Source organism: Colletotrichum orchidophilum, assembly GCF_001831195.1.
Source record: "Colletotrichum orchidophilum strain IMI 309357 chromosome Unknown Scaffold_118.1, whole genome shotgun sequence".
Lineage (NCBI taxonomy): Eukaryota > Fungi > Ascomycota > Sordariomycetes > Glomerellales > Glomerellaceae > Colletotrichum > Colletotrichum orchidophilum.
This window is the reverse complement of record NW_019173074.1, coordinates 121,844-145,032: the sequence shown is the minus strand read 5'-3', so window position 1 is coordinate 145,032 and position 23,189 is coordinate 121,844. Positions and strand designations below refer to the sequence as shown.

General features: G+C 54.1%; 8 protein-coding genes across 8 annotated transcripts; 3 read left to right on the top strand and 5 right to left on the bottom strand.

The window, feature by feature from the left end:
- Positions 1–433: 433 nt before the first annotated feature.
- CORC01_11215 (histidine biosynthesis trifunctional protein) lies at positions 434–3,139 on the bottom strand (the record flags this gene model as incomplete). Its single annotated transcript, XM_022622841.1, has 2 exons — positions 434–627; positions 733–3,139. The coding sequence occupies 2 exons, from the start codon at positions 3,137–3,139 to the stop codon at positions 434–436; spliced, it is 2,601 nt and encodes an 866-aa protein (XP_022470694.1).
- Positions 3,140–3,993: 854 nt separating this feature from the next.
- CORC01_11214 (transcription initiation factor TFIID subunit 9) lies at positions 3,994–4,923 on the top strand (the record flags this gene model as incomplete). Its single annotated transcript, XM_022622840.1, has 1 exon — positions 3,994–4,923. The coding sequence occupies one exon, from the start codon at positions 3,994–3,996 to the stop codon at positions 4,921–4,923; it is 930 nt and encodes a 309-aa protein (XP_022470693.1).
- A 666-nt stretch (positions 4,924–5,589) lies between these two features.
- Positions 5,590–7,965, bottom strand: CORC01_11213 (uncharacterized protein; the record flags this gene model as incomplete). The annotated part of the gene is made up of 2 exons (XM_022622839.1): positions 5,590–7,448; positions 7,512–7,965. 2 exons carry the CDS (start codon positions 7,963–7,965, stop codon positions 5,590–5,592), a joined length of 2,313 nt encoding a protein of 770 aa, XP_022470692.1.
- Positions 7,966–10,770: 2,805 nt separating this feature from the next.
- On the bottom strand, positions 10,771–12,341 carry CORC01_11212 (UTP-glucose-1-phosphate uridylyltransferase; the record flags this gene model as incomplete). Its single annotated transcript, XM_022622838.1, has 2 exons — positions 10,771–10,839; positions 10,896–12,341. 2 exons carry the CDS (start codon positions 12,339–12,341, stop codon positions 10,771–10,773), a joined length of 1,515 nt encoding a protein of 504 aa, XP_022470691.1.
- A 441-nt stretch (positions 12,342–12,782) lies between these two features.
- CORC01_11211 (fibronectin type III domain-containing protein) lies at positions 12,783–17,868 on the top strand (the record flags this gene model as incomplete). Its single annotated transcript, XM_022622837.1, has 4 exons — positions 12,783–12,890; positions 13,734–14,512; positions 14,622–14,815; positions 14,876–17,868. The coding sequence occupies 4 exons, from the start codon at positions 12,783–12,785 to the stop codon at positions 17,866–17,868; spliced, it is 4,074 nt and encodes a 1,357-aa protein (XP_022470690.1).
- Positions 17,869–18,519: 651 nt separating this feature from the next.
- CORC01_11210 (uncharacterized protein) lies at positions 18,520–19,209 on the top strand (the record flags this gene model as incomplete). The annotated part of the gene is made up of 2 exons (XM_022622836.1): positions 18,520–18,676; positions 18,854–19,209. The coding sequence occupies 2 exons, from the start codon at positions 18,520–18,522 to the stop codon at positions 19,207–19,209; spliced, it is 513 nt and encodes a 170-aa protein (XP_022470689.1).
- Positions 19,210–19,703: 494 nt separating this feature from the next.
- CORC01_11209 (alanine dehydrogenase/PNT domain-containing protein) lies at positions 19,704–21,391 on the bottom strand (the record flags this gene model as incomplete). The annotated part of the gene is made up of 9 exons (XM_022622835.1): positions 19,704–19,847; positions 19,904–20,025; positions 20,086–20,178; positions 20,325–20,338; positions 20,403–20,482; positions 20,537–20,908; positions 20,966–21,133; positions 21,199–21,285; positions 21,353–21,391. The coding sequence occupies 9 exons, from the start codon at positions 21,389–21,391 to the stop codon at positions 19,704–19,706; spliced, it is 1,119 nt and encodes a 372-aa protein (XP_022470688.1).
- Positions 21,392–22,016: 625 nt separating this feature from the next.
- On the bottom strand, positions 22,017–23,130 carry CORC01_11208 (uncharacterized protein; the record flags this gene model as incomplete). The annotated part of the gene is made up of 2 exons (XM_022622834.1): positions 22,017–22,438; positions 22,497–23,130. Coding segments are annotated over 2 exons (1,056 nt in total), but the record flags the coding sequence as incomplete, so codon positions are not given.
- Positions 23,131–23,189: the final 59 nt, after the last annotated feature.

Sequence of the window (23,189 nt, the reverse complement as noted above, 5' to 3'; positions counted from 1 at the left end):
GTTGTAAAGGAGGTGTCGCATGCCTCATAGACACCCACCCACCTAGATCTCGATTTGATCCTTGGCAGTAGGTGAGTGCCCGGTCACGCCGCAGATACGTAACTCTAATTGACCGTTCCGCTTCATTACTTTCCTCTTCTAGTGAGTGTTCAATGATATGGATTCGCGAAACGGAGTGAAAACAAAAAAGATCGATGGGCGAATAGGAGAGAAGGACAAATGAGACCAAGGGTGATATGATCGAGCTACCTGAGCTGTTCATCACCCAACGACCCAAAGACAAGCAGACCATTTGCTAAGCATTTGATTCCAATAGAAGAGGTTTCTTTTCTCTACATGTCCGATGACAATTTTGGTATAACTACATAAAATCATAAAGGCCCTCCCATGCATCCCACGTTGTCCATTTTTACTAACTGCCAGCCAGACATATTTATTTGCGGTTCATGTGTTCGATGCGGATCTCTACAGCTCTGCGGTGAGCCTCCAGAGCCTCCGTCTTGGCGAGCTGCATGACGGACTCGCCGACGTTGCGCAGGCCCTCGGCCGTTAGATTGGAGCTGGTGATGTGCTTCACGAAGGAGGCGAGGTTGACACCCGAGTACTGCTTGGCGTATCCATAGGTCGCTGCAATTCCGGTCAGTCAATATGAATGTCACGTTGTGTGGGGATGGTCCCGACACGTCCAAGATGCGTGGAAGGGAGAATAAACAATTTTACGGGAAGACTTACGCAAAGAGTGGTTGACACCGGCAGAGTAGTCGCCGACACTTTCGGGGGTCCACTCGCCGATGAAGACGGAGCCGGCGTTCATGACCTTCTCAGTCACCTTCTCGGCATCGTTGATCTGAAGAATCAAGTGCTCGGGCGCGTAGTCGTTGCTGATGCGCATGGCCTCGTCCACCGTCTTGACTTGAATGGTGACCGAGTGGGCAATGGCGCCGCGTACAATGTCGACACGAGGTAAAGCCATGGCTTGGTTGTGCAGCTCATCCTCAATAGCCTGTAGCTGCTGCTCGTTCAGATCAATGGCAATAAGAATGACCTGACTGTCGACGCCGTGCTCAGCCTGGGATAAGAGGTCAGACGCGACAAAGGCGGGGTTGGAGTCCTTGTCGGCGATGACGAGAACCTCGGAGGGGCCAGCCGGCATGTCGATGCCGACGCCGGCGTTGGTGTCGTTGCTGACGAACATCTTGGCCGCTGTTACGAACTGGTTCCCAGGTCCGAGGATTTTGTCGACCTTTGTCACGCTCTCGGTGCCGTATGCCATGGCGGCAACAGCCTGAGCACCTCCAGCGAGGACGATGCTCTCGGCACCAATCTTGTGAGCGACGTAAACAATTTCAGGGGTGAGGCTACCGTCGGCACGGGGAGGCGAGGCGAAGACGATCTTTTGGCAGCCGGCGACCATGGCGGGGACACCGAGCATGAGGGCAGTGGAAGGGAGAACAGCGGTGCCACCCGGGACGTAGAGACCAACTCGCTCGATGGGACGAGAGAAGCGGCTGCAAACCACGCCGGGCATGGTTTCGACCTTCAGGGGCTTGTCCTCCTTCTGAGCGGCGTGGAACTTGCGGATGTTCTCAAAGGAGATGTCAATGGCCTTGATTGATTCGGGAGAGAGTTGCATGGCCTCCTTGGGGAAGGGTGCCTTGAGCACAGGAGAGGTCAGAGACGTAGCCTTTTCGAACTTGTGAGTGTAAGATAGGACAGCCTTGTCGCCTCCATTGCGGACCTCGTCAATGATGGGCCTGACAATGTTCAGGATGGCGTCGGGAGACTTTTGTGACGGGCGCTTCAACACCTCGTCAATCTCAGCAGCAGAAGAGTTGGACAAATCGAAGCGGCGCATCGATATTCTCTCAGACTTCTCGGCCTTTGCTGCCGATACCGGTGCTTGCGCCGCGGCAGGTGCAGGTGCTGTGGTAGTCTTGATGCCCTCCTTCTCAGCCCACTTGCCCTTGGCATCTCCCGTCCTCCTCTTGACCTTGAATGCCTTGGCATCCAGGTTTCGCTCGATATCAGCCAGGCTAACGCCAGCGCTGACAGCCTTGGTGAGAGCAAAGTAAATCAAGTCTGCAGCCTCAAAAGCAACCTCTTGAGGAGTCTTGGCATCGCAGAGCTCTTCGGCTTCCTCCATGATCTTGGCTCGCAAGAGCTTCTCGTCGGAGAACAATCGAGCAGTGTATGACCCTGCAGGCGCGGACTTCTTGCGCGACTGCAATGTCTGCTCGAGTCTAGGGATACCGTTCAGGTCACCGAAACAGCCGTGCTGATCCAGGTGACAGAAGCCACCGGTCTGCTTGACGACAAACTTAAGCGTGTCGTTGTCGCAGTCCAGGGCGATGCGGATGAGCTCCTGGGTGTCACCGGATGTGGCGCCCTTCACCCAGAGACCGCGCTTGCGGCTTTGATAAACGCCGGTCCTGGTCCGCAGAGCCTCTCCGACGCTCTCTGCGCTGCTGTAGGCAAGGCCCAGCGCGGTGCCAGACTCGTCGCACACCACGGTAGGGATCAGACCATCCGGTCGGTCCGACTTCCAGAAAGAAGCAATGAGCTTGGAGAGGGGAAGCTTCTTGGACTCCTCCTTGCTGGCTGTCAGGCCGTCGGACGGCAGGATAGGGATGGCGTTGCACTGCTTGACAATATCGACAAAGTGCTCGAGGTTGCTCTCAGGCGCGGGCTTGATGTAAAGGTTCGGAAGTTTCTCCACCTTGCAGTGCTCGATAAAAGAGCCCAGGTTGCAGAGGGTAGGATCAAAATCCTTGACGAGGACGGCGTGCTTGGAGGCGGGCTTCATCGTGACATCGTCGGTGGTGAGAATGGAGCCCACCCGGGACCCGAACTCCTCATACTGCGTGAGGTTCTCGGGGGAGACGAAGACCATGCGGGCGCCGGCATCGAGCAGGGAGATTACATCGTCCTTCGTCGAGATGCCTGTGACGTCAAAGTAGCCGCGGAACTCTGCGTTATGCTGCTTCAGGAAGCTGTGAAACTTGTCCAGGGTCTGGTCATTGGCCTCGAAGAATGGGGCCCCTAGGATCGAGACCTGCTCGCGATTGAGGCCGTCCAGCTTAGCCAGGCCGGGCGGGACGGCCACGCTGACAAGGAAGGGGAAGGGTAGTGTTGTTTCCATGGCCGCTCTTATTGTGTGTATTTTGGGTAAGTTTATGTGTGTGTGTGAGGGGAAGGTGTAAACTTGTTTGTTCTCCTTCTCTCTCACACTGGCATGGAAGAAAAAGACCCAATGGGTGCGTTGGAAGATGAAGAAACTGTAGGTAAGGGGTTGCCAAAAGTCCAATTGAGGGAAGTGGAATGTCACTTGGTTATCGAGATAGACAACCCACTGTGACTCAAATCATCAGGGAAAGGGAACCGCCACTAAAAAGTAAAAAATCCTCATAGTGTGACACCACCACTCAAACCATGTCCTGCATCGGCGGGTGTTGTGGTGGGGCAGAACAACTACCACACAGCAGTTACCCCTCCATGCAAGTTTTTGGAGCTCATCCAATCCACGCCTTGCCGATTTGCCCGTCAGACACCCCGGTCCATGTGGGATTAAGCTATGGTCAGTGCGTCGGGATTTCAGCGCTGGAGCGGATCAACAGAAAGCCCGTCGAGAACTTGGAGCTGGGTGAGGTGCAGACAGTGCCCAGACTTGTGGTAGTGATGAACGCGCCTGGCGAGTAGCTCTTTCCACGACCCAACCAGCCAACTCCCGTAGCTTGATACCCCCTACAATCCGGCGACGCCTTCCCGATTTTATCGCGAAAATTGTACACGACTCACGATTCGATAAGACTATATAAACTGGGCTTTGTTAACTTGCCACGCCAAGTAATTTTCAGAGTCTCCCCAGCCGCGTGGACAATCGAGACAATCGACCATCCTCGAACGTTTGGAACGGGGCGATGCCATCCTCCCATCATATCATAATACGCATTTCATAACAACATAGTACGAGCTGCGAGACCCGGGACTGGAATCATGGCCTCACAATCCGCCGACCCGCAAACCAACGGCGTCCCCTCGGGCGCCTCAGCCTCCCAGACCGCACCAAACACCCAAGCAACGGCAGCGACATCAACAGCAGGCTCCCAGCCCCCCTCCCAAACCCAACCAACACAGTCCTCATCCACCCAACAACAACCCTCACTGTCATCACAACAGAATGCGCAGCAGCAGCAGCAGCAGCAGGGCAACGCGGCGCAACAACAACAACAATCAACGCCCCTAGCACCCAACGCCTCGGCCCCGCGGCCCCGCGACTCCCGCATGATAGAGCTCCTCCTCACATCGCAAGGCGTAACCTCGTACGAGTCCCGTGTGCCCCTCCTCCTCCTCGACTTCGCCTACCGCCACACCTCCAGCATCCTCTCCGACGCAATCTACCTCTCAGCGGACCCCTACACCTCGCAAGCTGGCAGCAAGGCATCGGCCTCGGGCGGCGCGGGAGCGGGCTCGATCCCCGGCGCGGCGGGCGACGCTGCCGTCTCAGCCAACGCCGTAAAGCTCGCCATCGCCGCGCGGCTGGGATACCAGTTCCGTGGGGGCGGCGGCGCGGGCGGCGTCAGCAAAGATTGGCTGCAGGAGCTGGCGCGCGAGCGCAACAAGACGGCGCTACCCAAGGTTGCGCAGAACGAATGGGGTCTCAGGTTGCCTAGCGAGCGCTTCGTTCTCAGCGGCGTTAGCTGGGGTTTGAAGGACGTATGGGAGGAAGCTGGCATCGACGAAGATGAAGGTGAGGATGACGAGGACGATGCGCCCGGCGGCGGCGACGGGGCAATGGAGGGCGTGGAGGCGACGAATGCGACGGCGGATGAAGATATTGGGGGTGATGGCGTCGAAGGTGGTACGATGGAGGATGTGTTTGGGAAGGACGTAGATGAGGACGCAGAGATGGAGGGCACGTCTTAGCACTCGGAGTCCACGATCTACGAAAATCACCAACGAGCACCTCTGTAGTGGATGAATGATGGTGCTGGCCGTAACGGCAACCAAAATACCACCGGGCGGCACGGGGGATCCCTAGGGAACAGAGCATTCGGAGTTGAAGCCCGGCAGTCATGGATGAACGGTTAGGGGGATTGCCTGTGGTCGATTAGGCGGGCAATGTCTCACTTCTGGCTTCAAAGGCCGGGTTCGCAAAAGAGGTAGCCACGGCGGTCAACGGTTTGGAAGGCACTGCGACTTTCGAATCCCTCAGTCTGGAGGTGAGCCCAGCATAACTACGCCATCCACTTCACGGATTAGCTGGCCCAGAAGTCGATGCGTGCGTTGAGAGGAAGTAGAAATCAAGCCTATCGCCAGTGTCTCACTAGTATCATGAGTCAAGATCATAGTAGAGTTGAATCATACAGTGTCTTTTGTAAAGTCACGACAAGGTAAGGCAAAAATTCCAAACGCCTCTCGCTATGTAATGCAACACTTCCCTTAGACCCAAACCCGCCGACCATGCTCGTAACTAAGCCGCCTTCTAAAAAAAACCCGGATACAAGAGAAGCGCATCGACACGGAAGATTAGTTCGCACCTGCTTTGACATTAGGATTGTATACCGAGGCCTGTTCCTCCTTTTTAGCACACTATTTCTGCACACCTTTTTCAAGGGTGAGATGATTTACCCCAGTAATCAACTCGGCGCCGATGTCTTCAACGAGTATCGTCTGTTGTGGTGCGGAAGACTTAGGTTTCTTGCCGCTGGGCTGAGGAGTTCGCTCGCGTTGTTTCCGCACTTCGAGGTTAGTCTGACCGTCTTCGTCTTCTTCGTCCTCCTCTTCGGCGTCTTCGTCGTCGGCGTCGTCGTCCTCTAGGACGGAGGCGGCCAGCTGGTCATCGCCGTCAATGCTTCCACTGAGGATGCTTTCGCGTTCGTCGCCGTAATCGTCGGCGGAGTCTCGGGAAATATAGCTCTGCCCCATCTCGTCACCAATCTCCTCATCATCGTCAACGTCTTCTTCCAGATCAACCTGCTTATTGTCGTCATCTGTGTCGCTTGCAGAAAATTCATCCAGATCCAACGGAGTATCTCTCCAATATGAGAAGTCTGTATATTCTTCTCCACCACCCTTGACAAGAGTGCTGACTGGCGGGAAGAAATGATCTACGACCTCATTGATGTTGATATAACTCAGCTTGAGTTTGTTCAAGGTGAGCAAATCCAGGGAGACCTCAGCATTGGAGTTGATGGTAAAGATACGTTTCTTCGGAACATCCACAGTCCTGTACGAAATCTGGTCCGTGAGACGGTTTCCAAATCCAGCAAAAAACGGTGTCCGATTAGGGCCGTATAGATTCCGGATGTCGCGAAGAGTAGCCATCTTGAAAACCTCGGGTTTTCTGAGGTAGACCTCACGGCGGAGCGCGGCCATGGTGCGATCCGGAGACAAGATGGTAGGTCCCCGCGGCACCCGGTATTCTCCCTGCTGAATACCAGCCAAATACGCCCTGGTGGTATCAGACTGACCCACTGATCGACTGGTCAGGTACATGATGTTGTACCCGTTGGCAACAATGTCGCTATAGAGTTTAGCTACTCCAGCATGCGTCCAGTCACGTCCGATCATGTTGAGAACGTGGCCCAAGGCATCGGACTTGGTGATCGTGCCGTCAATGTCCGAGATGACGACGGGCGTCTCATGCCTCCACAAGTACATATTGGCCTGGCACGTTGCCCTGTTGACAGTGAAACTCATGGTGTTCTCTCCAGGCTTCAAGCACAGGTCTTTCAGCTGATCACTAGTCAACCGCAGCGTCTTTGCGTAATTCAGATTCGGGTCTCCAGCCGTCGACTGAGGAGGTGTCGTAGGAGGGGTGTGCAGGCCAGAAGCCCCGGCGTCCGACTCGGTCCTTCGATGGTTTGGAGGGGGTACGGTGGTAGTCACATCGCTACCATCACTCTGGTATCCTGGGTCAGATGCAGCATCCGCCGCAATGACGGAATTAAGGCGGTAACCGGCTTCCATGGTCTTCTTCTTTGCAGCCTCTTTGGCCTCCTCGCTGCTGTAAATCCAAATGTTTCCATGCTCGTCCATGCCGAAAAGCGAACCGATGTCGTAAGGGCCCTCGAGCTCTTCGGAGAGGATCTTTCGCGCGAGAATCTCGGCACGGAATACATCTTCTTCGTTACTCTTGAAGCCGGTCATGTCCAGCATCAGATCGCCGCTCTCGGTTACATGGCTAGGGATATTGTTGGCTGACAGCTCCTTGGAGAGCATGAGTGCCCGTTCGAGCGCTTCCTTGGGTGCTAGCGGCGGAGGACTTTGTGATCGCTCAGACATTGCAAAATCAGCAGAGCCTTCGCCAAATACTCGGTCGCTCAGTCGGGCTGATTTGCGTAAGACATCGTCGCTATAGGGGCGCTGGGCAGCTGAGGAATCCCAATCTTCTGATCTTAGTCGTGCGTGGGAGAGGTCCGGGGAGGTAGAAAGAGGTGTGTTTAGCCCTGCAACAGTTAGCATTTTTTGTCACACAGAGGATCAACAGAGGGAGGGCAAATAAAACAAACCGTGGGGTCCGAACGTTGCCGCGTGAAGGACAGATGGGGGCGGCCGGCGAGGTTTCGTAGGATCGGAATCCAGATCAAGTAAGTCTGGTTCACCAAGTCCAGGCGAAGAGGGGTTCTCCGGGTTCAAGGGAGGGCTTGATGCTGGGGAGACCAAGGGTGACGTCTGCAGATCCCTTGGAATAGTATCACTCGTCTCGAAGACGAAGAAGGCCTCTCCCTCTTCGCCGAGCTTCATAGAATAGGGTTGCTTGACACCGTTGACCTTGAATTCGACCTTCTTCTCGTAGGGCCTCAGTAACGAGAACTTCCCAAAGCGCACGTGAAATGGCGAGCAGTTGAGAGAGCCGTCTTCCTGCTCAACGACAATGACATCGATGGCGCCACTAAGAGTGGCCGGGTTTATGGAGTTCCATGTCGAAGAGACGGAAGCGCTGAGATTCCGTACGTACTGCATCGCAACTGAGGATTTCTGTCAACGTTTGCGACAGGTTGGAGGGCGAGATTCTTGAAAGCAGGCAAGCCGGGACGTTGGAACAGAGACGACAGCAGGTGATTTTGCAGTGATTTTGCAGGACGAGACGTTGCGGCTCTTCGAAACTAGGCAATGACGGTAATCGGGGAGCTGAGTTGAGCTGTGCCGCGAGGTATGCAGAGGCGAAAGCGAAGTGTTGGGGGAAGCTCGCGGATAGTTATTATTGGGATGCAGGGGACACGGGTGGAGGTTGGGAAAGATAGTGGGAGGGGTGAGTGAGTGAACGTGATGTGTGGGTGAGTCGAGAGAAGCTGACTGAGTTGGACAGATGCGCGCAGAGCCAGGGAGCGGAAGGGGTGAGAGGTCGTTCGTGAGGGATGGGTCGAGCGAGCTGTGAGAATCACCGATCCAAAGACGCCTGTCTACGGATGAGTCGTAGAGAATAGGCACGGTGAATCACGATTAAAGTTTAGGCTCGCGGGGTCGGGGTCGAATGGGAGGGAAACGGGAACGGCTTGAGAGAGGTTCAAGCAACCTTTCCTCAGTACATATGTATGTGCGCGCAGCAGCTCGGAGAGACTGGGACGGTGCAAAGATGACGAAGCTGAATGTTTTTGGGGAAGAATGACTAGACCGGCAGCTGCTGCTGCAGTAGCATAGACCGGGGAGCTAAAGGAAAGGCGGCGCTGGCGGCGGTCGTGGGCGATCCTGAGGAGCGACGGGAGTGTTAGGTACGGGGGCACGGGGGGTAGCAGAACCTGGCGCGGACAGGGGCGGGGGGAAGAAAGATGGGAGAGCATAGCAGCCACCCCTGCCTGTTGGTCGACGGGCCCAACAAGCTACGGCAGGCCAAGGCTGCCCTTTTTGCCCGCCTTACCTAACGCTGCCGCGGATCATGTGAAGGTGGACATTGTATCTGCCCAGCAAAAGGGGAGACCAGAAGGGGAAAAAAAGATTTCAACCCCCAAAGCCCACCCCAATGGAAAAACCATTGGTCTGGCCTGCTCTCAGTGGCATGGACCACATCTCACCGGGCTCAGGGTCGGAAAGGACAAGGACGCTAAAATGGCCGCCATTGCCGGCATTAGGGGGCCGGGCGAAGACGACGAGCTGGCCTCCCATTCCGCCCAGGCGGCACGAGGAAAAAAGGGCCCGGTGGCCTTGACTTATATGAGCTACCTAGGCCGAGGCCCTTCTCAAAATTCGACTCTCTGCCTGAGGTAGGTAATTACTTACCTTACCTACGTGTAGTTGTTCTCCGTAGTAGTAAAGAAATCAGTTCTGCAAATCCATGCTCAATGCCGTGGGACGCAAAAATGTGAGAACTCAACTTCTTTTCCCCTTTTCTGTCGAATGGAATTCATCTACAGGTCTGTGCCTCCGTGTGCTTGTTTCTAGGGTTTCTTTCCAAAGGATCTCAGGACCTGAAGACAACCTTGACAGACATCCTCTGCCCAGCCTCTCCTATTAGGTATTGTCTGCCTGCCGTACGCATATACTAACACAGCGACCAACCCTGGCCGTACTCTGCACCTGATAAATACGACACTCCACACTCCCACTCACCTAAACTGGGCCAGCCGCCTGACTCGGCGGTGTAACTAAAAGTACCCGTGACACTTTTTCCGTTTGCAGTTCCTTGGGAAAGAGTTGCTCAATTCCTCCCCCTCACCAAAGGGGAAAAGGGAGAGAGAAAAAACAGTCCAGTGCGAGTCTTTTTTGTCTGCTGATGTCATAACCCGAAAATCTACCCCTCCATCTCCAGAGTCTCTGACCGATTCTCCTTCCCTCGATACTACAGAGCCAGACGAAACGCGCCCTCTCCTTTCTCCCCTCCCCCCACCATTTCTGTCAGTCTAACTCAAAAGGCTAGGTAGGCACCTACAATGTACACAATACCTACAGTGCTTTGCCGTTCTCGTCTCACAGGTTGGCTTGCCCCCTCCTCCGTCATACCATCATCACCCGGGCACTTTTCTCCGTTCGCTACCGGCAAAGATGGATCTGCCTCTGCCTCTGCCTCGCCTGGTGGCCATCCGCTGAGGAGCCGAGGTCACCTGTGCAAAAAGTGATGTGGGCACATGTATCACAACCCATGCTCCTTCGTACTTTTCCCACTTCTCTTTTTTCTCTATCCGCCGGACGGTCTCCATAAAAAAAGACAATAGGAGTAAATATTCTCTCGGGTAGAAATCTCAGTCAAGCCAGGCTGTATGCTTTTTGTGAGTGCGTTCATCCAATCCCGATTTAGACAATTTCCCATGCCCAAAGTCCCACGCACAGTGTGCAGTCTGTAGTCGCCAATGCAGGCATAACCCAACCTGAACCTTGATTATTGGTAAGTAATGCAGATGGCCCTAAGATCTTGTTCGTATTGCTTGGCAACGTTGCAGGTAACTTTCCGTTCAGCATCCTACGCCTCTCATCTGCATATTTCTTTGGTTAGTTGACCTGGGATGTCTTTTGGCCAATTGCGCTTCCCAGGCAATGGCCAACAAAAATTGAATCAAAATGAAGCACCGCTGGCGTTTGAACGCAGGAGGAAACCTTACTAACCGGAACAGAATCCTGCCATTTGATTAGCTGGTTGCTGGGGCACGAGAGCATTCCTCACAGTGGACATCAATACAGCTACTTAGGCAATTAATCAATACTTTTATATATGCTCCGAAATTCGAAGCGGAACAGCTTGTTGTGCAACATTTGGCCCATCCACCCGGATAGTTTATCAAACCCCGCGGTTCGGTTGTAAACGCCAATCATCCAATGTCATTACGCCCTGTATACTCACTCAATCTCCAACACAGCAGGGGCCTTGACTTCCTTGCCGCTAAACTTCTCCAATCCCTCGCCGCCCTACGATAACGTGTTAGTTTCTGAGTACATATCATGTGAGAAGAGTGTCAACTTACGTAGCTGAAGAGAGGGGAGACTTCGACGCCGACCTCGGTGCTCTCACCGGTTACCACGGCGCCGGCGGCCTCAAGCCAGCGCTTGCCCTGGAGCATGATGTCGCGCTTGCTAGTGTCGGGGTCATCCTCTCCCGTGCCGCGGGCATTCTTGAGCGGCGAGAATTCGTCTTCGCGCTTCACCTCCATGGATGCGAACTTGCTGAGATCCAGCATGGGGAAGACGTCAAAGACAAACTGCTCCAGCTTGATGCCGTTGGGCTTCTCGGGCTTGACGGTCTCGCCTGACTTGAGATCGGCGTAGGGAATCTTCTTGCGCGCAATGTGGTGGGGAAGGTTGTGCGCCCACTGGGGAATGCTCTCGAGGAACCGGAAAGAGTAGTAGTGGTTGACAATGTTGGCAGCACGGAACTTGAGGACTCCAGTCTGCTTTGCGTCCTGAGCCTCGGCGGTCTCTTTGTCGATCTCGGAGTACTCGACGACGTCGGGCTTGCCGTTCTTGAGCAAGATCAAACCCACAGATTCGGTGGCATTGCGCTTACGCACCACCTTTGTGGTGATGTCGACGTCCTTGGATGCCGAGAAGCCAATGAAGACAGGGTCGGCGACCTTGACAAGACAGTTGTCGACGCAGTAGGCGTGGATGTGCTCAATGCCTCTCTTACGCATGTCGCCCATAACGTCTGATACAACCAGTGCCTGGTAGATACCTCCGTTACCATCAGGGGCAACGGCGACCTTGCCCTTGGACTCGAGGAGAATCTTGCCCTCATTCGAAATGCAAGGCAACACGCCTTGCTCAAAGATGAAGACATTGGCCTTGTCCAGGCCGAAGTAATTGTTCTCCTGGAAGTACTTCTCCGTGGGGCCGCGAGTGGGGCCGGATGTCATGACGTACCACGGCACGACAGCGCTGCTGGTACCGACCTTCTTGGCGGCAAGCTCCTGGACCTTGCGAATTCGCTCTGCCTGGATCTGGAAGAGGGATTTCTTGCTGGGAAGGCCGATATCGTAACAGCCCTTGGGTGCTGAGCTGCCTAGTCTGGTGCCCTGACCGCCTGCCATCAGCACAACGGCTACCTTGTTCTGTCCGATCAGGTCGAGACCCGACTGGTACCAATTCTCAATGTCTTCGGTCTTGGAGTCGAGAATACTGGCGGTGGCAGACTCGGGCAGCGGCTCGAGGCCGGATTGGGTGGATGCATCTTCGTTCTTGGGAGGGTTCAGGGCGCGGTCGGTGATCTTGTTGATGTGCTCGGGGTCGAAACCAGACAACTGCTCGAAGAGGGTTGCCTTGTCGGAGGTAGAGAGGTCCTCGTAAAAGGTAAATACGTGATCCTGTCCAGCGCTGGTGTACTTCTCCTTAAGCTGGGCAAGCTGCTCGGCAGAGGGCTCGATGGCGGCAGGCTTGCTGGAGCCAATGTTCAGAGCAGACTTGATGGCTTCCATGATGGGCCAGGAGAGGTATTGCGGTAGGAGCGCTTTCGAACAGGGCAATGGGAGCTGGTAAGTGGTCAGGAGACGGTCTGATCTGATCGATACGAGATTCTAAACGTGGAACAAGAGGAGAAGCAAGAGGCGGAAGGGAAGTAAACAAAAGATGTCGCCAGGAGGATAGCTCACCTTACTTGTAGTCCCCGCCGAGGATCCCTCAAGGGTCCAAATATAGTGCTGGAGTGGGAGCTCTTGCTGGGATGTCAAGGTACCCGCCAGGTGTCTGGTAAGCTGGATTGGACAAGTCGGATTGCTTTCAGACTTGGTGGGATGGATCGCCCCTCATTCCAAGGCCGCAAGACGCCTTCAGGGCATGCATGATAGGTCGCTTTCAGCTGGCTGCCCCTCACTCCAACTCGTTTGCAGGGAACACTCAACAACCAGCCACATCAGCACATGGCCCAGAGGCGGTTTCAGGGCCAGCATCCTGCGGGAGAGGCAGACTTGGTGGCGTGGGAGGGTCTCGGATACGAGCGTAAGCTTTCCAGGCTGAGGATGATCAAGGTGAGTGCTCGGCTCACGTAAGGAAGAAACTTGACGATGTGTGATACTTCGGGTGTGGGAATCGGGGCTGTGCGACGTGGCGTTTATCCTTGGGTTCTAGTGAGCATCTACACTAGTAAGATGCACCAGGAACCGAAGACCAGAAAAGGCCCCTCTTCTGGAGCCAGTCCTTGGCAATCTGGCTACTTTACGAGATGATCAGTCGACCAGATTATCAGATAATTGGATTTGTCGAGTTGAGACAAGACGAGAACAAGGTGAGCGGGAAGTGAGTGAAGCAGATAAGGTAGGAGACGGAAGAGGCGCCATGCCATGTTCAAGCCTCAGGTTCAGGCTCTAGGCTAAGGAAGGCCGGTACCAGATGCTTACGACATTGGACGGCAGGAGGTGAATGTTTCTTTTCTTCCCCGAGTAAACAGTTCAACACCACAGTCTTGTAGTTGACCATCTACCTTACAGAAGGCCGGCTACTACTTCCAGTCGCCAAAGTTGGATAAGACTGCGATATCATGAGCCGTCATGTGGCATCGTGCTTCTTGCAGCGGCCAAGGTACCTTGTCTTACCGTGAGGTGCCCAAAGTGCATGGAGGCATCGCGATAAGGTAGCTTGCACATACTTCAGAGGAAGGGCAAACAAACACCTTGCAAGATATAGGCAATTAGCCTTTGATTTTCGTACAGATGCCGCCAGTTTAAAACCATAATCATGATTAAAATACGCAATGAAATAGAGATATAAATCGAAAACCCGTCTCTTTGGATTGCCTCTGTAACAAGACTCTTCTCCTCCACCTCCTCCCGCTCTGCATCTCTCCACCAGATACTGACAATGCGCATCACTAGGTACCTACACAATATAGCACTATCTGTCTCTGCCATCCTCCTCACGAGGAAAAGAATCTCGTGCCTTCCTTCGCATCCCTGCCGGCACCCAATCCAATGCCCCTCCCATCTTTTCGAGGCGGCCGGCACTGCCTGCCTTACCGCCCCTCCATCTCCCCCAGCGTCCAGCTCCCCCCTAGCTGGCCGTTGCCATGCGTGTCAGGCAATCCCCCCGTCGCCCGCGTCCACACAGTATCAGCCACTAGCCGCGATACACGGTACCGGGGACTAGTGGACAGTGCCACTGTGAAAGCGCCTGAATCTGCAGTGCTATTACCTGTGTTTGCGCTTGTCGACATCGTCGCCGCTGAGAACACAACTGCCGAGATTTTCATCCCTCCTTCTTATTTCCTTCTTGACCGACAAATCCTTCCTCCCAACCGACCGCGCCTGAGAGGACTAGCGAAAGGTCTCCTCCTTCGCTTTTCTCCCACCCTTCCCTATTCTTCACTTTCTTTCTTCCCCGGTTTGGACGCGGCGATGTTATGGACCCTGTTCATGAAATTCCTCCTCGTAAGCTCCCTCATCGCCTGGTGGCTCAAGCGACCGAATAGCCGCTTCCAGAAGTTCGTCTTGGCTGCCGCCAGCCTTGCAACCTTCTGGGTGATCGCTCCCATTTACGCACAACTTTGTCTCGCCTGGTCTGTACATTACACTCGTGAGGGTATTCGTCATTGGAGTCTGGATGAGTTGCTTGTGCAGCATGCCAGTATGCTGGTGACTCTTGCCGCAGTCATTTGGTCAGTTTCACCCACGCGCCTCGTCCCCTCCCCGCCTTGTCCTGCTGTTTGATGCCGTCTTGTCCGACACGTACGATCGCTCTGACAACTTTTTTCTGACATGGTCTAGGCTGCTCCATCGCGCCTGGCAGACTCTTTGGAAACCGACGACCGACCTCATTAGCATTCTTGGAGTGGACGTTCCCGAGGCCCCCGATGTATCCTTGGCCGGAATTCGACCCGACGCGGCGACTCTCAACTGGACGCGACCAACACACAACCGACCCGTGCAGAAATTCCTGATCCAGGTCAATGGCGTAAACGGTCAGTCTTTGTTCGCCTCATTCGGTGGTCGCGGCAGTCGGTACTGACATATCTTCACAGTTGGCGAATCAAGGCAGGAAGAGACAGCCATTACCGTCACGGGTCTGAGACCTAATCATTGTTATAATATTCGTGTGATTGCTGTTGGACCAAACAACTTCCAAGCCGGTAGCCAAGTCATACGATTGCGAACCTATCGATCCGACGGACGGCCAGAACTGGGCAATTCGAGGCTTCCCGACAGTTTCCAAGATCAAGATCCGCGGCCAGGACAAACCCCGTGTACTGAGGACAATGGCAGTCGTAGCCAGGTGCCCACCATCGAAGCCGCGCCGTCTCTTGAGGGCGGATCTGCCGCTGCGCGAGACGGTCCTTCTGGCCAAAGACGCAACACTGTCAACCGCAGGCACTCTCCGTCTATAGCCAGTCAGGAGCAGCCGTCGATCAAGGATTTTTCGAGCGATCACCCTGAGGCCTCGCTTAAGGAACTGGCCGACACCTTGGAAAGGTCAAGGAAGGAGTTTGTCGAGACAGCATCCTTACATGCATCCGAGGAGAGCGAGTTCAGGCAGCTTGAAGAGCGCCTGAAAAAGGAAAAAGAGGAGAAAAAGAAGATTCAGAAAGAGAAGGATGACAACACGGCGCAGTTGAGGCAAAAAGTCAAGTCCACCGGCGAGCAGATGAGGCAAGCCACCAAGGACAAGGCACGGAAGGAGAACCTATTGAAGGAGAAACAGGACAAGCGCAAAAAGGTGGCCGATAACATCGAAAAATGTGTCACCGAAACCAAGACTATGCGCAAAACTCGCGAGGGGTTTGCATCTGAAAAAGAAATTCTCGCGCAGAGTCGTGATCTCAAGATCAAGCACCTGGACGAGGAGAACTTTGCCTTGCAAGATGAGTATTCCCAACTCGAGACCGAATACAAGGAAAAGAAGGAACAACTCAAAGAGCTTGAGGATGCACGCAGGAAGCTGCCCGGTGGCGAGGAAGACGACATGTGGCGAGAGGATGACCGGAAAATCAAAAGGGACTTCGAGATGAAGCGCCGAGAACTGCAGAGTCAACTCATCATGGAGAATAGGAAGGCTCAGCAGCTCGAAGGCCATATCCACGTTCTTCACGCCCAAGTCTATGCCCAGAATCAACAGAGCATCCAGTTCTATAATCAGGCAAATTCCTCCGGCGTCGAGTTCGACCAGAACGCCTCGGCACAAATTAAGCGTCGAAGCCGCACCAGCAATGCTCTTCCCAACAACGTCGCATCGCCCACGGGTCCTTTCCCGGCCACGGATTCTCCCTTCGAACCACCGATCGGATTCTCCAATCGAGTGCCATTCTCACACTTCCTGGATATGTCTGGAGGTGACGCCTTTGGAAGCGACCAATACTCCGATGCAGAAATCAGGGCTCTCACGGGGAATGCCCCGCTCAGTCCTACGGCAGCTGCCTTACTGCCTTCAGGCATCTTGGGTGATGACGAACCTACCAGCCCTGATTCATTCTCTCGCAGAAGCCCATTCGTTGTGGAATATGAGGACGATGCTCAGTCGCCAGGATCATCTAGACGTTCCAATAGTGTTCCTTCTAGCCCACCGGGATCCTCTCACGTCACCGCTTTCCCACTTTTGGCCCCGGACAACGGCGACCCTGCATCCCTCAGAGACATTACATCCTCTCCCGGAAGACAGCCATCACCAGCTGCTGGTACACACCGTTTTACGGATATGATCACCAATTGGAACAGAAGTAAAGGCGCTAAAGCTGTCGATGATGGTGGCCCTATGTTAGGCAGTCTAAAGCACGGCCAGAGTCAGTCCTTTCCTCGGCAGACCGACGACCTAGATGGAACAAATCGACGCCGAACCAGCTTCTCATCCTACACCCAAAACCGGAACTCGGCTGGGCCTGACACGCTTGAGGCGGCTAGTGGGTCGAATCTGGGACGCAGCATGTTTTCGTCGGCTCGTAGGTTGATACCATGGAATTCATACGCGGACAGAGATCCAAGCAGTCCAAGACCTGCTTCCATGGCCTCGGCGGACTTACCCCGACCGTCCACCGACAGCGGGTCCATATGGAATCATCCAGCTGACCGAGGAGGCCGGTTTTGGTCACCTGATGGGCGTTGGACATCGCGAACTCCATCTAGGCGACCGTCTCTCCATGGCTCACCTGCGGCTCTCAAGACAACACTAGCGTCGGCCGAGGACGAAATTCTGGACCACGAAGCCTTGAATGATCCCCAAGTCTCGCCGAGCCAGGTTGGCGTCATTGGCAGCAGACCACCAGCCAGCAAGCAGAACTCCGATAACAGGTCCTTATTGGGCAAGAGCCTGAACCCAGCAGCGCCGACATTCTCGATCGGGGGACTATTCCGCAGTAAGGATAAGGAAAGTGACTCGGGCAAAGAAAAGGACAAGTCTAAGTCTAAAGAGAAATCCAAGGACAAGGCCAAAGACAAGGACGCGAAAGAAAAGGGCAAGATCAAGGACATTTTCACACCTAATCTTGACCTGCCGCAAGGCTATGACACGTCTCCAACAGAATCGAGGAAGTCCCGCGATGCGTTTTCTGTCCATACACAGACGTCGGTCACTGAGTCTCGAGAGTCTTTGACGCTCGATCGGGCAGTATCCAACACACTTTCTGACTCCAACACCAAGGATCCGGAGAACGCCTATAGGAAGCTCTTCAGAAAAGGAAGTTCCAGCAAGTTCAGTCTTTCGTCTCGTTTAAGCAAGGACTCGGGTCTCTTTAAGAAAGGGCCTGGGAGCACCACAAACTCGGATAAGAACCTCTCTGCAGATCGATCCAGTTTTGGTGACATCGACGACTTTGGCGAGGAGGGCTTCCTTGGTCGAAGCTATGAAAGCGTTACCAGCAGCCCGTCAGGCCCGGCTAAATCCAGAGACGCTAAGGAAAGCAGAATTTCTGGCTGGAGCAGCAAATTTTCGATGAAGAAGAAAGGCAAGGATAACCGAGAAAGCCTTGAGTTCCACCAGGCTGCTCCTGAGGGCGAGGTTGAGGTAGAAGACAAGAAAGACGAGTAAATCCAACGGATGTGTCGCGATCTGACGGCTTCGGCGATGTAGTGCTTTTCGAAAATCATCAAAAAAAATAAAAGATTCGGCGTTCCAAAAATGATATCGTTTTGATTAGACAACTAAGTGAATGTGAATCCTCAATCTGCTGTCTCTAGATGTAGAGATGTCGAACATCATGTACATTCAATGTATCTGCGGCAGTTCCTATGAAGGTTGCTGCTATCTTGGTAGATCACTTGTATGCGGAAGGTGATGCTGGTTTGGTCCGTGATCTCGTATCAAGTACCTTAGGCGGTGACCCTCGGCGCCGGCAGAAAGTCCAATTGGCAAGCTCCGTCCGAAAGCACGGGTCACAAGTCGCGGGAGAACGAACTAGCTGTAGCTGTAGATTTACCCACCCAAATCGAACCACCCGCGCAAACCTGACGCCTTTGATCTGCCGACGGGACATTGACAAACGAAAAGGGAACAAGCGGAAATCTCTCCCTCTTGTCCTCACACGGAGGACTACCAATCGGTTTCAAAAGTGTTTGCATTTACGAAAGGAACCCCCCACCCCACGAACGAAAGAAACCGACGACCCTCCGACAACGCCGCCCGCTGTTTACCTTCCGATTCCCCCGAACCGACCGACGTACCTCCCACCTCCCCCGATTGATGGCCGCGATGGCGGCTCAGAACCCGACCGACGGTGCCCCCGCGGGCCTGTCGATGCCCACGCGCAATCCGCTCCCCCTCTCGGCCTCCCAGGAGGCGCAGATCAGAGACATTTATCACGCGCGCGTGCGAAACGCCTGCGCACCCGAGATCAAGGGTTCGTTCCGTTCTCGAACTCCTTAGCCCCCCCTCCTCCCCCCTTCTCCCCTTGACTACCTCGTTCGTCCCCAGCCTTCCGTAGGCTTTCTCTCTGGACTATCCCCTTCTCCTCGAGACGTTCCTGCATGGGCCATCGTGGAAGCAAATACTGACAGATTACCCTCCCGAAAAACAGCATTCGCCGACTGCGCCCTCAACCGCACCTTCACCGTCTCCTTCGTCTGCCGCACGCAGCTGCGCGCCATGAACGGTTGCATGAAGGCCCACGCGACGCCGCAGGAGCACGACGCCGCACGCGAGGAGTGGTTCGCCAAGCGCCTCGAGCGGCAAAAGGAGCGCGAGCGGAAAGCCGTCAAGAAGGCGCAGCAGGAGGATTTTATCCGCGAGTGGTGGGGCCTCCCCGAGAAGGATGCCGAGACGAGGAGGAAGGAGGAGGAGAAGATGAGGCTGGCGGAGCGCGTGGGCGGGTATGCCGCGCGGGATCGGAAGAGTGTTGGAGGGGGAGCGTCAACAAGCGGCGGCAGCAGTTGATAGGCGATGAAGTGCGGGTATAAATCTAAACAAGGTGGTGCTCTCGGCGGAAGGAAGTCAACTCCGTGACGAGAGAGAAAGGGGGGCGGGGGGTTGGTTGCGGAGGTCAGATGCATATGTTGGGCGTTCTGGATTCATGGTTTGGGACACCCTGCTCTGTGGCGCGGCCATTCGGCTTGTATAAATACAACTTACACAACATTTCACACCATGTAGACTATATCAATCCAAAAAGGAGGGGCGAATCCCGTAGATGGCGATTATTGTCAGACTGCATCGAGGCCTTCTTGTGGCTGCTCGAGCGTTCAGCTCTAGTAGTGCGAATCATTTCTCAGTTTGCTCACTCATGATCTAAGCTTTTTTGCTCTATGTCGACAATTCATCCCCACCGTCTATTCGGCTTCTGGATATGCCCGTTTTCTTCATAAGATCCTCCACCCCTGAAAACGCCAAATTTCATTCTAGAAACAAAGATATGACCGAATAGGAGTCCACTAGGCCTCCCTCTTCTGGAGCTCGGCGGGGAGCGTGGCGACCTTGTCCTGGAAGAGCTTCTCGGCGCGGGCCCAGACGGAATCATTGCGCCAGTCCTTCAGGTTCAGGAGTGTGGGCAGCAGGTCGTTGCTGAAGGCCTCGCTCTGTCGATGGCGTCAGCTTAACTCATCTTGAGTAGTTTCAACCTAATCAAACTTACAGACTCCCTCGGCAACAAAGATGGAAGGTGGTCAATGGAGATGACGCTCAGGGGCGGGTTATCCAGGCCCTCTACCGGGACGGTAGGCTTGTCAAAGGTGGTGGCCACAGTGTAGACGGGGACTGGAGGTAAATGCAGCGTCAGCATAAGTTACTTGAATATATCGTCGCGAAGTGACTTACTTGGGTTGTGGGGATTGGTTGTGTCAGCAGAAACATCGCAAATCACGCTGAGGTTTCTGCCAGGAGCCTGCAGAGACTCGCGGTTGAGGAAAGCTATAAATGCATGGTCAGCTTCGGTTTATGAAACGACCCCTTTGGCTGGTAACCCTTGTTCAACTCTTGGCGAGCTGAAATTGTCGCTTTCGTTTAAGGGATCATGCCAACGGATGCGGGATACCGAGTAATGGGAAGGTACATACGAGGTATAGGTTGGCTATGGCAGGCGTACACGTTAGTACTGAAGCTCGCGTTTTGAAGCTAGTCCCGAAGAAACGTACCTGAGGTAAATGCAGTTGACAAAAATGTCGGCGTTCGTGATCTCCTCGTAGGGGCCGGGCTTCTTGGTCTCTTCGATATCCTACAGGTCTATATTAGCGCGAGTTGCAGTGACGAGAGTTTGACAATGACTTACCCAACGGATGATGTCCTCGACACCGGCTCTCTTGGCCATTTCAACAGCACCAGAGCCGCAACGACCAAGAGCACCGATCACGATGACTCTGGGCTTGCGTCCAGCCTTGGCAATGCCTTCGGCCAAGGCCTTCTTGACATCTACAATGAGAGCCTCCTCATTGGGATATGCCTCGACGGCGGGGAATGGCTCGCCGGGGTGAGTGAGCTGCCATGCCCAATTCTCAAGAGCCAGAGCCGCGCCGGAGAAGCCAGCGTGGAAACCAAAAGCTGCGACTCTACGACCGGACTCGTTTGCCAAGAATTCCAAGTCGAGAAGAGTACCGCCGCCACGAGGGAAACGACCGAGGGTCTTCTCCCAACCACCTTGGTTCTGTGCCTTGATCAGCGAGCTCTTCGGAATTGTCAAGCTCGAATGGGGCCTTTATACCTTGTAGACGTGGAGGAAGGTGACGTGAACGTGCTTGAGAGGGAAGTCTTTCTCCTCGATCTCCTTGAGACCAACGATGATCACGTCCTCTGGGGCTGACTCCCAGGAATATTCCGGCACAAGACTCGCGCCGGCGGCTTCGAATTCGGCATCGTCAAAGATGCGGACCTGAGATTCTCGAGTCAATGTTCCATTCTGTACGAACGAGGGATATTGGACCGATGAAAACGTACAGGGCTCCTTTCTACTCTGACCTCGTAACCGGCCTCGACTAGCTTGCGAGTTGTGGTAGGTGTGAGTGCGCTCCTATGTTCCAAGGGCTGACACCATCTGTTAGCTGTGTCTGGACACTCGGTGTCAATGTGAGGTGCTACGGTCTTTACACACCTTGGTCTCGGATCGGAGGTGAAGGATCGTATGGGCCATATTTGCGACTTCGATTGAGTTGTTTGCAGTTACAATTGATTGCTGTTGTTGGAGAGAAAGCTACGAAAGTTCGAGGCGGGAAGGTTGAAGTTGCTGAAAGTTGGGTGTGGGGGCAATGACTCCAAAACATCCCACGTTAAGGTTGTGTGTGACTCCTCTGCCGGACCTACTACTAGGGAACTGATTTATTTCACCGCTTATCGGAGCGCGGGGAACCTTAGGTGTGTACTGTACCTCAATACCTCAGTGGGACATGGGATGGCAGTTGCGAGTGAACCCAAATTCTTCTCTTTCTCTGGTCATTTAGGCGAATGAAAATTCGACCTCCAACAGCTGCGAATTTTTAATTTTTCCCTATTTGCGAATTCCACCACTCACGCAGCAGCGGATGACGCCATGCAGGTACCGACCGACTGAAGCTGCACTGTCGTCTCAAACGTCCTTCCACACTTTCAGTCAGGTCATCAATTAGCCAATCAGACGACTTCACCGATATCGCTCGACGTTCATCCCGCAATGCGTTCAACGTGGTTGGATGACCGTGCATATCGGCTTCTCGTTGACACAATGTTGATCGTTGCCTACTGAATCTCTTTACTGATGTTTCAGCATGGCATTTACATGTTTACAGTCGCGGCATGGCCTTCATTTCCCCCAACAACTCAAGGACACCCTCAGCGACTCCCCAGGACATTTCGAATCCCCTGCCTCCAAGACCATAAGCATGGATTATGGTGTACTTATCACCCGCTTCCTCTCTCTCCAACCTCATACCGCCCTTCCGAGTCGGCCGTCGACCCACGACATCTTTGAGAATACGGTACTCTCCCCAGTCCCGTAAAATCTGAGGATATGTGGCAGCAAAACTTTTGAGGAGCTTTTCCCGCACCTCCAGTGACGGTTCAGTGTCCCAATTGTCGGGTTCCTTTGTGCCTCCAACGATCGTGCCGCCATCGAAGTTTCGAGGCACACAAAATGTCCAGGAACCATCGGCATTCTGCCGTGTTACTGTTGCTGGGCTGAAATTGGCTACAGCGCATGTTTGACCTGAAGAACTTTCTTAGCAACGTCATCGCATCAGCTAAGGCATGAGCGGCCATCATACCTCTGGTGATGAACGAGTTTTTGTCGCCAAATCCAAAGCCAGAGCAGTTGACAACATGGTGCACATTCGACAGCTCTTTCATTGAGAAAGCCTCCCGGAGATCATTGATTTCTCTGCGAAGGACTTGTCCGCCACCCCATGAGAATTTCCGGAGGAGGAACGAACAGTAGACCATGGGGTTCACACACCATGTCTTGTACTCACATCCCCACTTCACCTTGTCGTCTGGGAATTCGCTCGGACTCATGAGCCGGAATTCTACCAGTCCCAAGCTCTTCGCCTTATCCTCTGTGAGAGCTTGATAATGTAATGGAGGATCCTCAAGGTACTCAATCCCAGGCATGAACGTGATTCCAGCTTCGGGATTGCTCTTTGCGAGGGACTCCATATGCCGGAATGTTCTGAGAGCCATCGCATGATCCCGCTTTTCCATCTCGTTGACGGGTATGACCCAGCGGTTGTGAGCACCGCCCCATTGCGAGGTGTAGTTGATCGAAGCTTTGCTGTCAACCGTCTCAAACGGACTCGGGAATTCCTTGGCCACAATCACTACTTTGTGGCCATCCTGCTGGAGCCTTACGGCGGTGCTCAATCCGATCACGCCGGCTCTGTCTCGTGTTAGCGGCCGCACAAACTTGAAGAAGACGCGGTTTGTTTAGGTACCCAAGTACTACGATCTGACTCATCTCGCTA